Source organism: Cetorhinus maximus, chromosome 12, assembly GCF_964194155.1.
Source record: "Cetorhinus maximus chromosome 12, sCetMax3.hap1.1, whole genome shotgun sequence".
In the NCBI taxonomy this organism is placed as follows: domain Eukaryota; kingdom Metazoa; phylum Chordata; class Chondrichthyes; order Lamniformes; family Cetorhinidae; genus Cetorhinus; species Cetorhinus maximus.
This window is the reverse complement of record NC_135890.1, coordinates 98343880-98356940: the sequence shown is the minus strand read 5'-3', so window position 1 is coordinate 98356940 and position 13061 is coordinate 98343880. Positions and strand designations below refer to the sequence as shown.

The following is a 13061-nucleotide window of genomic DNA, read 5'->3' as shown; positions in this document are numbered from 1 at the left end:
ATTTTTATGCAGTATGGAAACTGTGAAGAAAACTGTTCCAGTTCAGAACACCAGGGGGGTGGTATAACCCGTTGGTTCACAACTGCGCCATTAAAATTGGCACTGAGAGGGGTGCAAGACATGGCTTACCAGGAGTGGCGAGAAAGATCAAAGTTGTTCTACAAAAACACTTTGGCAGATTCGTTCAGCAGTAGTTTTAACAGAGGCAGCATACACAACACCCCATGCCCTCTTACATACGTTGTGCGTTGGTCAGAAGGCCAGTATGAGATACTTTATTTATATTTTTGTAGAGAATTACACTTTTTTAATGAACTGAAAATACTGTCCTCATATTTATACATGTTTTACATTGGCTTACTGCAATAATAGTCTATTGGGAAACTATACTGAAATGATAAATGCAGTGGGCAAATAAAATGACAACCAGCTAAAAGCGAAGAAAAAAATCCTAACAGTTTCCAAACCAATTTGTCCTGTAACAAATCACAGGTGTAACTCATATTTGGGAACCTGCCAAATGACTAGAAAGAAATATCTATCGGAACCATCAGCGAGCAAAATCTCCAAACTAAAGCAAGTTGTAATATAAACAACTTAAATGTTCACTGCAGAGAAACTTGCTATTAAAGTTAAATCAAAAAATGACCACAGCAATATTAGTACAGAGGGCAATATCAAGCCATTAGCATAAGGAATAATGTGCAACCCTGAAAGTGAATTAACTAATAACCAAGAAATTGATATAGAGAGAGAAAATAGAATACAAGCACCAACAGAGAATATGAGATTCGACTAAGAACAAAGAAAAAAAATGTTCTAAGGCCAGGATTTTCCACGCCCGCCAGCATTGAGTGTGTTCAGTGGTGTGAGCGGACAATATGGCGAGAAGACCAAACATTGGTTTCACAACGTCGTGAAACCAATTTGCAATCGTCCGACCAGCTTGTCCATGGCGGGCCATGTTCCCTCTCATTGGTCATCGGGAACCTCATCGTAGTACATCAGCATATCATTAAATGGCCAGTCTGCCAGACTCATCTGCCCGTGTTGGTGGGAAAACACACTGGTGCAGAACACGTCTTGACAAGTGTGACGTGCAGAAGGCGGGACTTACTGTTAGGGCCTTGCTCACATCACGGACATCCGAGGAGCAGAAGATGCTGGAGCCCGACAGCAATGGGATCCTGGAGGAACATCCATGGCATGTTGGGTAGATTCTCATGGACATGGCTCTGCTTCGAAGGAGCTCACAGAAGTTGGAAAGTCACCGTTGATGCTCACAACAGATGATGGTCAAGGGATGGGAAAGGAAGGTCAAGAATCAACAGGGAAAAGAAGAGGTATTGGGGGGGGGGAATGAAGGCATCAGGGAGGGGTGAGGTTGGGAGGGGGGGATGAAGATGTCAGGGGGGTGAGGTCAGGTGGGGGAGGGAGAATGGGGGAGGAGGGGGTAAAGGGAGAAGATGGCAATTGGGGAGCTAAGGTGTAAGAGGGGGTGGAAGGTGTAAGGGAAGAAGTTTGGAGGGGGGGAAGGAGTGCGGAAGGGGGAGGAAGGAGTGCGGAGAGGGGAGGGAGTAAGGGTGGAGGAAGGACTGCGGAGAGGGGAGGGAGTAAGGGTGAGGAAGGAGTTGGGAAGGGGGAAGGAGTAGAGCTGGGGAAGAAATGAGAATGTCGGAGTTGGGAAGGGGGAAGAAGTGAGGTTGGAGGAAGGACTCAGGAGGGAGGAAGGACTCAGGATGGTGGAAGAAGGATGTCTGAAGGAGTCAGGAAGGGAGAGGGACTAGGCGTGGAGGGGACTCTTGGAGGGGTGAAGGGGTTCTAGGGGAAGGTGTTCTGAGGGGAAAGGGTCTGGAGGGGGGATGTCCAAGCGAATGTGCAAGGAAGGGGTCTGATGAGTTCATGACTGTCTCCTGGGCAGCGAACTGAGGGTGGGTGTGGTAGGAGGGAATGGTGAGAATAACCGAGGACAGAGTGAGGCGGTAGGGTGGGATGGTGAGGATTCGACGCTAGTGGTAGAAGGGATGGTGAGGGTGGTTGGTGGGGACCAGGAGGCAGACACAGACCCTAGGGGGTGGGAAGGAGGTGGTCGGGGAGGTGAATGTGGATGGGGGTGGGATTTTCGGTAAGGAAGGGAATGTGCACGTTCACCTGGACATCCCCAAAGGAAAAGGGTTGTGGCTGATAGGACATGGAGGGGAGGTGGAAGACGATGCCAGGGGAGTCAACTGTGATAGAGGAAAGGAAATGGGTGACTGGGGGAGGGGAAAACACAGGGAGCACAAAATAAACCAAATACAGACCAGCTGTTCCCTCTGTGGTGACAGAGGACTAGTTGAGGGGCTCACAGATAAAGGGACTCGGAGGGAGAGGACAGCCTCTGACATTCCTGAGTGGATAGCCCAGGGGTGTCCAGCTACCGCTCCTCCTCCCTTCAGGTGTCCGAGCTCCCCAGCCTAACTCCTTGAGGGGAAGAAGCACCTGGAGGGATGTCAAGGTGCCCTATTTCCCTCTCGCTTTGCTCCGGCAGGAACTCACCCATAGCTCCCACGATGGGAGTGCAGGTCTGCACACATCTCCGCATTCTGCTGGACCAGGGTCTCCATGGCATTTGCCACCCTCCCCATGGAGACCTCCATACACGCATGTGTGGGCACCTCTTCATCAGAGAACAGGTGGACACACTCCTCTGACTCGTGTGCTACTCTGTTGAGGGCTTCCAACAGCTCTGTGTGATGTTCCCACGCCTTCTGCTGACTCTCCAGGATTAGTTGGAAGGTCAAATCTAGAGGTTCATCATCTGACTTGGACCTCACAGACACCCCTTCCTCAGCAGTCCTCCGAGTGCCGGGGAGCTCACACGAACCTGCCTCCTGCTGCAGACGTGTGTCCGTGCGGTGACCACAAGGTTGTGAACCTGAGGTTGCTCTAGATCTAGATTCCACTGAGATGTGTGTCTCTGCGCTGGTGCAGGGTGTGGGTAAGTGCTGTGACAGGTCTTCCAGGCTGCTTATTTCCAGCTCTTCAATGGAGGGGGTGTCCTCTTGCCTGGAGGTGACGACATGGATGGAGCTGAGGTACTGGCTGGCTGAGGGTGTCGGTTGCTTGGCAGAGCTCCCTGTGAACCAAAGTAGAGATAATTAGTGTATGGCAGCACAGTTAAAAGCAGGAGAGAGAGCACTCACAGTTGTGTTGAGAGAGGGATGGTGTGGTGCAGGATCCTCATGAGGGTGTTCACTGCCGACCTCCCTGTCACTGCAGGCACTGTCCATGTCCTCACCAGTCAGTACGATGGCACGTTCCTCAAAGTGAGTGAGGGGCCCAATGTGGGTCAGGGTGTGAGTTGAGAGTGATGTGAAGAGTGAATTACCCTGGCGGAACAGAGGAGACCATTCATCCTACAGCAGCACTAGGCGGCTGTCTGTTTTGCAGGGCAGTGGCATTGACCACTGCTGCCACTGCCTCCCAAGCCAGGTTAGTGATATTGCTGCCCATCCTGTTGCCAGAGCAGGGGTAGAGGACATCACAGCAACCCTCCACTGCATCCAAAAGGCGCTCGAGGGACACATCATTGAACTGGGGGCTGCAGTCTTCTTGCCTTTCATGGTCATGTCTACTTTGAGCAGGCATGGGCGGAAAGCGTTGAGAGGTGTGCATGCAGCTGGACTTTAAATATGACATGATGAAGTGACGGGGTGATGGCGTGGCGGGCGAATGAGTGCCCGCCTGCCATGGAAACGCCGTGTTTCCTGGGAATGCATAATTAACATGGCGGGTTTGGGGTGATACAGCGTGAAAAGTTGCCATTGTGACCGGCAGATCAACTGTTTTACCCGCCCGTTACCACACTTAGGGCAGAATTGTCCCAGATTTGCACTTAAGAGTTTCTACAATATGCAAAAAGAGAGTAAAAGTAAGGAAAGTAAATGGGTGTCCCTTAGAGGCTGACAGAGGAGAAATTTTAATGGGCAAAAAGGAAATAGCCTAGACGTCAAACAAATTTTTTTTGTCTGCTTTCACAGTAGAGGACACAAAAATCATTCCAGAAATAGTGTCTAATGAGAGTGAGAGACTTAAAGTAAAAGCTGACAAATCCCCCAGACTTGATGACCTACATCCAAGGTTTCTAAAGCAGGTGAGGTGAGAGTGACTGCCCTTGACATCAAGGCCGCATTTGACCGAGTCTGGCATCATGGAGCCCGACCAAAACTGGAGTCAATGGGAATCAGGGGAAACTCTCCGCTGGTTGGAGTCATACCTAGCTGAAAGGAAGATGGTTGTGGTTGTTGGAAGTCAGTCATCTCAGGAGATCACTGCAGGAGTTCCTCAGGGTAGTGTCCTAGGCCCAAACATCTTCAGCTGCTTCATCAATGAACTTCCTTCCATCATAAGGTCAGAAGTGGGGATGTTCGCTGATGATTGCACAATGTTCAGTACCATTCACGACTCCTAAGATATTGAAGCAGTCCATGTTCAAATGTAGCAAGACCTGGACAATATCCAGGCTTAGGCTGACAAGTGGCAAGTAACATTCGTGCCACACAAGTGCCAGGCACTATCCATCTCAAACAAGAGAGACTCCAACCATCACCCCTTGATGTTGAATGGTATTACTATCACTGAATCACCCATTATCAACATCTCGGGGTTACTATTGACTAGAAATTGAACTGGACGAGCCACAGAAATCTGTGGCTACAAGAGCGGGTCAGAGGCTAGGAATCATGCGACGAGTAACTCATCTCCTGATTTCCCAAAGCCTGTCCACCATCTACAAGGCATAAGTCAGGTGTGTGATGGAATACTCCCCACTTGCCTGGTTGAGTGCAGCTCCCGCAACATTCAAGAAGCTTGACACCATCCAGGAAAAAGCAGCCCGCTTGATTGGCACCACATCCACAAACATTCACTCGCTCCACCACCGGCGCACAGTAGCAGAGGTGTGTACCATCTACAAGATACACAGCAGGAATTCACCAAGGCTCCTTAGACAGCACCTTCCAAACCCACGACTACTACCATCTAGTAGTACAAGGGCAGCAGATAGATGGGAACACCACCAACTGGAAGTTCCCCTCCAAGTCACTCACCATCCTGACTTGGAAATATATCACCGTTCCTTCACTGTCACTGGGTCAAAATCCTAGAACTCCCTTCCTAACAGCACTGTGTGGATGTACCTACACCACATGGACTGCAGCGGTTCAAGAAGGCGGCTCACCACCACCTTCTCAAGGGTAACTAGGGATGGGCGATTAATGCTGGCCCAGTCAGCAAAGCCCACATCCTATGAATGAATAAAGAAAAAAGATAGCTGCAGAGATAGTGAATGCATCAGTTGTGATCTTCCCAAATTCTCTGGATTCTGAAATGGTCCCAACTGACTGGAAGGTAGCAAATGTAATGCTGCCATTCAAGAAAGGTGGGAGAGAGAAAACAGGGAACAACAGGCCAGTTACTGTGACATAATCATTGGGAAATTGCTGGAATCTATTATTAAAGAAGCGGCAACAGGGTACTTGAAAAACCATAATATGATTAGGCAGAGACAACGTAGTTTTATGAAAGGGAAATCCTGTTTGAAAAATCTATTAGAGTTTTTTGAGAATGTAACCAGCAGGGTAGACAAAGGATATTGTATGTCTGGATTTTCAAAAGGTGCACCTGGTTTTCAAAAGGATTAATTAAAGAGACTTATGAAACAATTGTAGCAAATCAAAAATAGATTCTAATCGTTTGTTAGCAGGCTTAAAAGTAATGTTTGCACAACTTTTATAAATAAAATTCAATGTTCAAATGATTTCCTAATGGCTTGCTGAGCACACACAGGGAATAGGTGAGCAGTACACTTTAGGAAAGTCCCAGGTTCAATCTTCATGCTTTGTTGAACTGATTTCGGCTGGAGCATGGTAGGAATGCCACTATTATCCTCAGTCCTCCTGGGTTAGAGAGGGGAAGGTAATGTCAAGTTTCCCTTATCTGATCACAATCCAGCAGTGAACGGCATGGGTGACTGTCAAGCATACAAGAACACACGAGAACACAAGAAATAGCAGCAGCAGCAAACCCATCGAACCTGTGCCGCAATTCAACATGTTCATGGCTGATCTTGGGCTTCAACTCCAATTTCCCACCCACTCTCCATATCCCTTGATTCACTGAGACACTAAAAATCTGTCTATCCCAGCCTTAAATGTATTCAACATTGGAGCATCCGCAGCCCTCTGGGGTACAGAATTCAGTATTGAGAATTCAGAGCTATTGCTCCCGTACCAATAAGGCACAAATATTTGGGGGGGGAGCTGGAAAAAGAGGTTGACTGGCAGAAAAAAATTTGACAGAGAAGAAAATGAAATTCCCTGGATGAGCTCAAAGTTCTGTCAACTGTTTCTGGATAATGGCATATACTAACTAAAATCTTTTTATGTCTTTACAAGAATGTACAAAAATGGGAATAAACATTTCCAGGGAAAGAGTGTTTGAAGCTTTAAAAGAAATTCCATGTGCTACATACAGACAAGCAGTTGAGGAAATAACATTCAGACATCACCAGTTAAGATATATAGACCAGGTCAATGGTTTACAGCAATTGAAACCACACTGTGCTGGAGTATGTAACGAATTTTGGCAAGAATCCAATTGTGTGATAAACCTTTCTGTGGCTTAAAGCTACAACCCTTACACCCTGAGTGCACCAAGCCAAATATAGGGAAAGGTAATCAGTCTTCAGTGGATGTGGCCTTTACTGTTTGGCTAGAAAACTGCATTTGGCAGATGGTGTAGATATCTGCACCAGTAAGTGTTTATTTCAGGAACAAATCTGCTTAAGTACATGAATTAAGTACATGGAACTGCTATTATACCACCCAATCAATATACATTGAATAAAGTACAGGAATGCATTAAAATCTGGGTGCATAATCCTTTATTATAACTTGTGATCAACTCTCAAGCATTTCAAATTCCTTGCAAAGCATTTGATGTTTATATAGGAACTAGATTTTCAGCCTTTTTCTCTCTAATTCTGCAGTTAGTATTAATTATCATGCCCCCTTTTAGAAAGGGAAGATTACAATCAGCACCATTTCAAAATTAAACCTTTACAAAGTGTTATGACATTCATGAACTTTAATTTTTCCTGTTATTTTTGGAAAAGTAACAAGAGTCAAGTTTTTTACATATTGGAGCAATTTGCACGGCTGAGGGAATTGGCTTTACTGGTTTTAGCCAGCTGAACTAACATCATTGGACATCACCATTAACCCAGATAATGTCGTCATTCCAACCCTGTGCTCTCCTCACACAGATAAATTTCCCCTTCTCTTGTAGCACTCACTGTGTCAAACAAAAATGGCAAGAAAAGAAATCAAATGGAAACTCATCAGTCTTTTATTTCACTTTTTAAGTGGGGGAAATGTAGCAAACATTTATATTCTCGAATCTCATTACCAGCAAGCACTTTGTAATTTTGATGAGGTTGTGGGTTTCGATGTCACATATCCCCATGTTGCAGGTTGGCCTCAGCAGATAAAGTCACAGTGCCTAGGGATATGGATCGAAACAGATAAATGGAGTTCAAGTACAGATCAACCATGATCTGATGCTCCCCTGCCAATAAGGCTCAAATATTTGGTGAGGGGGCTGGAACAGGCTCGAAGGGCTGAATGACCTGTTCTTATGTTTCTATGACCTGGCCTGTATTGCTTCCATCAATCAACTACCCCTTTCACACTCATCATCAAGATACTTAAATTCACATTTAAAAACATGTTCACAGTGTTAGCATGAATGCAATGGTCTGGCTTCCAAAACAGTCTTCAACAGTAACTGGCATTGTCAATCAAATGGAATGTAGTTCACAGGACCTTTTATAAAGCAAAATCACGAAAACACAACAAGTGTTAAAATAGAAGAACTGCTGGAATTACGGATCAAGTTAGTCTGCAGGTGTAGAGAGGAATGACCATATTACACTGCAATGTTAACCCACCTTTCTTTTTTTTTTCTCTTATTTACCTTAAAAAATCTGTATGTACAGTGTAGCTGCACTTGAATCTGCATTTTATTAATTAAAGATGATAACAGAAAATTAATTCTCCCATATGTAACACCCTCAATTACTTTATCAGCCTTCAACTTTGCTGATGTAAAGCAACTGTAATAGAACAGTAAGTGAATTGACTCAGCTGCAAAGGTACAGCCATTTAAACACTTTCAAATCTGAATTCTCCTAGAGGAACAGCTCATGTGTTAGTACTCCCTTGGTCACAAAAAATACACTGGATCTGAAGGAGTACTGAGACAGATTCCATGCATTTGTAAAGAACGACAGTGATTGAGAACAAAATGCTCAGCTTTTTCACTATGGCCAAAATGGCTCTTAATCTTAAGCATCTTAAGACACCAGAATTTTCCAAAAGTATTTTCTTCTGGCTGATTTATTCTCATAAATTTAATATACCCTTTTCTGCTTGCTGCATTGCCATTCTTGCAACAGACGTGTGCACCTTCCTAGGTGTCAGCTGTGGCTCAGTTCATAGCACCCTCGCCTTTGAATCAGAGGGTTGTGGGTTCATGTCCCACTCCCGAAAACCAAGAACTGTGATTGTACTCGAAAGAGTTGCAATCTGTGACTGTTGATAACTCGAAAGAGCTTCCTAGGTTTCCTCTCTGTCCCTTGAACTTACACTATCTTTGTCCTCTGAGACCGTCTATGCAATTTTCTCTCTTTTGCACTGTTGGTCCATGTCTAACCTACACATTTTTCTCAAAAATTTCTTTCCACTTTTTAACCTCTCTACATGTATTTTCTTTAATTCATACTTTAATCCAGCCATGAGTCAAACAAGTACTTCCAAAACTTTTATTCAATTTCAATCTTCAAATTTTGAAATAAAATAATATTTATCCCTACAGAGGATATTTCTTAAAATTCTGATTTGATTTGCTAAAATACGCAGTTAAAAAAAGTCATTTAAATTTTGTAAAGTTTGCGACTGAGGATAGGTGGAGAATTGGAGTGCAAACGGCTTTCAGTGTAACTTATTCTCTCCCCATGAGGTCTTTATCATCATGTTAGTTCCTTCAGCTGAGAGAGAGGTGGTCAGGACTGAGGAGCTCTCCAGGATCACTGCCAGTAACACTCACTGTTCCACCAACAGGAAGGAAGCTTGCTTTGCACAGGGTGTGCTGAACAGCCAGATTTCACTCATTAACAGATGGAAATCATGAAGCAGCACACACTGAGAAAGCCCAGCCAGAAGATAATAAAACTCATCACAAATGTGGCAAGCAGGCTAAGCAATATACAGCCTTGGGATTTGAACTTTTGGACATCTAGGTTGGGAAGCCAATACTGTAACCATGAGGCTGCTTGTGAATCCCTTGTTTTTTTTTAAATGTTGACTTTATAATGCATTACACCATTCAGATTCTGAATCAAAATTTTACTAAGAATTGTAATAAAATGTTTGATACGTTTGACAAACTTCTGCACTCAATCAGCAATTATGTACCTCAATCATTGGTAGCAACATCACCAAAATTCAAAGTTTAAGCCCACAGCAACTCTTAAAAATACAACATTGGCTTCTTAATTGACCTCTATTTTTTAAATATAAGATATGCTTGTGATATTCATTCATATTTCAAAAAGGTACAAAATTTGCTATGAAACTAGAGGTTGCACTTTCCTGATATCTTAGTGGGCGAAGAGACCAAGTCATATGAAACAGAAGGCAGCTTTGGTAATGCTACAATTGACCTTGGTATCTCTCGGCTAGAGATGAGAAAATCCTGTTGCTGACCACTGTGTACGAAGACTGGCAGCAAAGTTGGAATCTTTTGGTTTTTGATAATACACTCACTAAAGGCCATTATGGGGAAACTTTTGTGGGGTTTAAAAGAAAACACAGGGCAGTTGAAATGTTGCTTTAATTGTTCCTATTGAATAATCATAATTTTTAGCTGGCTATTTTAACCCAGTAAGTAGTTTGAGCTTTCCAAATATGCGCCACCTCTTTTCCTCTGGCTCGATTTCTCTAAAACCAATTCACTGCGGTGTAAAGACAATTTAAGAAATGTGCAACACTGAAGAAGAATCTATTTTGTTTTCATAATGAGTCTATCACCTTGGTGCTTCTATAATTGGGTTACACAAATATCACCATGTCCTAAAAAGCAAATCACCTATAGAGGTTGACCTCAACTAATAAGGTTTTTTTCTGAAAGGTGCTAGCGTTTCTTGGAATCCTGTTTACTGATAATCATAAATATGCTGACTGATTGTAATCTAGCACAGATAGACGTCCTTTTGTTTTTTGCTGATGTGTGTTATTCCTTACCTTGCTGGTGAGGGAATGCCACCACATAGCTAGACAGCTTGACTTCACAGGTCGTGCCACACTCCAACGGGATTGCAAACGTTCCAAAATAGTTCAGCATTTCTGTGACAGATGGGAAACGGAAGTGTTGGACGAGGCATTGCCCTCTTTCTGTCACGAGCAATCGGAGATGCTAAAAAGTTAGAACAAAATTTGTGGATCACTAGGAAATCTTATTTGGTATTAGTTATTGGGCACTGTCTAGTTTAGGTACTTTAGCAAATAAATTTAATTCTCCAATATGAATGGGCTTGAACAAGTTTTAGTATATGTCAGCCCGGACAGCAAGTGTTGTCAGGTTAATTTACCATGAGCGGCACTTTATCCATACCAGTGCTCTCTGATATGCACAAATATACATTCCAAAGAGGAGATAATGGCAATCAGGAGGATCAACCCCGAGCTTGTCCTTCCCTAGCTCAGGTGTAGAGGCCAATTATTGTACTTAGCCAAGATCATCTAACCCAGAACAGAGAACCACAGAACTGTTATGGTGCAGAAGGAGGCCATTTGGCCCATTGTGTCTGCACTGACTCTCCGAATGAGCATTATGACTGAGTGCCATTCTCCTGCCTTTTCCCTGTAACCCTGCACATTGTTTCTATTTAAATAATCATCCAATGCCTTCTTGAATGACTCGATTGAATCTGCCTCCACCAGACTTCCAGGCAGTGCATTCTAGACCCGAACCACTCATTATGCCAGAAAGCTTTTTCTTGCATCGCATTTGCTTCTTTTGCAAATCACTTTAAATCTGTGCTCTCTTGTTCTCGATCCTTTTACAAGCGGGAACAGTTTCTCCCTATCTATTATGTCTAGCCCCCTCACGATTTTGAAGATCTCCATCAAATCTCCTCTTAGCTTTCTCCTTTCCAAGGAGAACAGTCCCAACTTCTCCATTCATAACTGAATTTTCTCATCCCTAGAACCATTTTTGTAAATCTCTTCTGCACTCCCTCCAATGCATTCATGTCATTTCTAAAGTGTGGTGCCCAGAACTGTACACAATACTCCAGCTGAGGTCTAACTAGTGTCCTATACAAGTTCAGCATTAACTCCTTGCTCTTGAACTCTTTTCCCATATTAATAAAGCCTAGGATACCGTATGCTTTATTAACTGCTCTCTCCACCTGTCCTGCCATCTTTAATGACTTATGCACATATACACCCAGGTCCCTCTGCTCCTGCACACCCTTTAGAGTTGTACCCCTTATTTTATATTGTCTCTCCATGTTGGGAGGAAATGAATCACCTCACACTTCTCTGCACTGAACTTCATCTGCCACCCATCTGCCCACTCCAGCAACTTGCCTATGTCCCTTTGAAGTTCTACACTGTCCTCCTCACAGTTTACAATGCTTCCAAGTTTTGTATCATTCACAAACTTTGAAATTGTCCCCTGCACACCAAGATCTAGATCATTAATATATATCAGGAAAAGCAAGGGTCCCAATTCAACCCCCGAGGAACTTCACTACAAATCTTCCTCCAGCCTGAAAAATATCCATTAACCATTGCTCGCTATACTCAGCCAATTTTGTATCCATGTTGATATTGTCCCTTTTATTCCATGAGCTATAACTTTTTCACAAGTCTCTTGTACAGCACTATATCAAATGCCTTTTGGAAGTCCATGTACACCACATCTACAGCATTACCCTCATTAACCCTCACTGTTATCTCTTCAAAAAACTCCAGCAAGTTTTTTCAAAAACTCCAGAGAATGATCAAAGCTGGAACTTTGCAGTCCATTAAGTTCTGTCCCACAACATCTAACCCACAGTCACCCAATGAGCCATTGGGCAGCAATATACGGTTTATTTACTTATAGAAATGTTAGGAGTTACAATATGCTGTTTGCCCAACTAATTCACCTTAGTGTTTACCCTTAACATAAGCAAATAATCCTAATCACATTTATCCATCTTGTTCCCATAATCTATTCCTCCACTTTTCCTTCATCCACCTTTCCAATCTCATCTTGAATGTTGACTTAAATCCTGTCCCATGAGTCTACAAAAAATAGTTTCTGTATTGGTCACTCAGTAATTCAAACTTAACAGAGCCCTGAAAAACAATTTCTAGGACCTCGACAATTTCCTCCCATTGCTTTCAGCATCCTAGGGCTCTAGCACCTTGTCTTTCTTTTATCAATAATGAAAGGAATGATTCCATCATTATTAATTTTCCTTTAATCATCTTGCTCTCAACTTTTATGAATTCTAAAGCTCCAATTCAGGAATTGTGCCTTTGGATTTGAAAACTGTAAATGATACTCCATTATTTAAAAGGAGGAAGAAATCAGGTAACAACATCAGTTTAATGTTAGTTGTGGGGAAGCTACTGGAATCAATTATATGGGACAGAGAACTGAGCACTTGGACAAATACAGGATGATCGAATTCAGCATGAATTTGTGAGGAGTAGGTCCTGCCTGACTATTCCAGTTTGTGACGATGGGATCTACACTGGGCTTTCAACTTGGATAAATGGATAGAGTTACATATTAGAGGTTCTATCTTCATTCCTCTCCTTTTCCTCATTTACCTATAGTTTATCTATAGGCATACATTTGCTGATGACATCCAACTCTTCTCTCCACTGCCGGTATTCCTGTTCCACACAAATTCCCATTCTCCCATCTTTCCCATCCTCAACGACCTCCATTGCTTCCCCTGT

General features: G+C 43.4%; 1 protein-coding gene across 3 annotated transcripts in view; it reads right to left on the bottom strand.

The window, feature by feature from the left end:
- The window catches only part of sh2b3 (SH2B adaptor protein 3), a 214315-nt gene that overhangs the window by 11116 nt on the left and 190138 nt on the right, over window positions 1–13061 (bottom strand). For all 3 annotated transcript variants that reach the window (XM_078554220.1, XM_078554217.1, XM_078554219.1), the window contains one exon: window positions 10344–10515. In XM_078554220.1, coding sequence (XP_078410346.1) covers window positions 10344–10515 — 172 coding nt within the window. The remainder of the gene's footprint in view (window positions 1–10343; window positions 10516–13061) is intronic.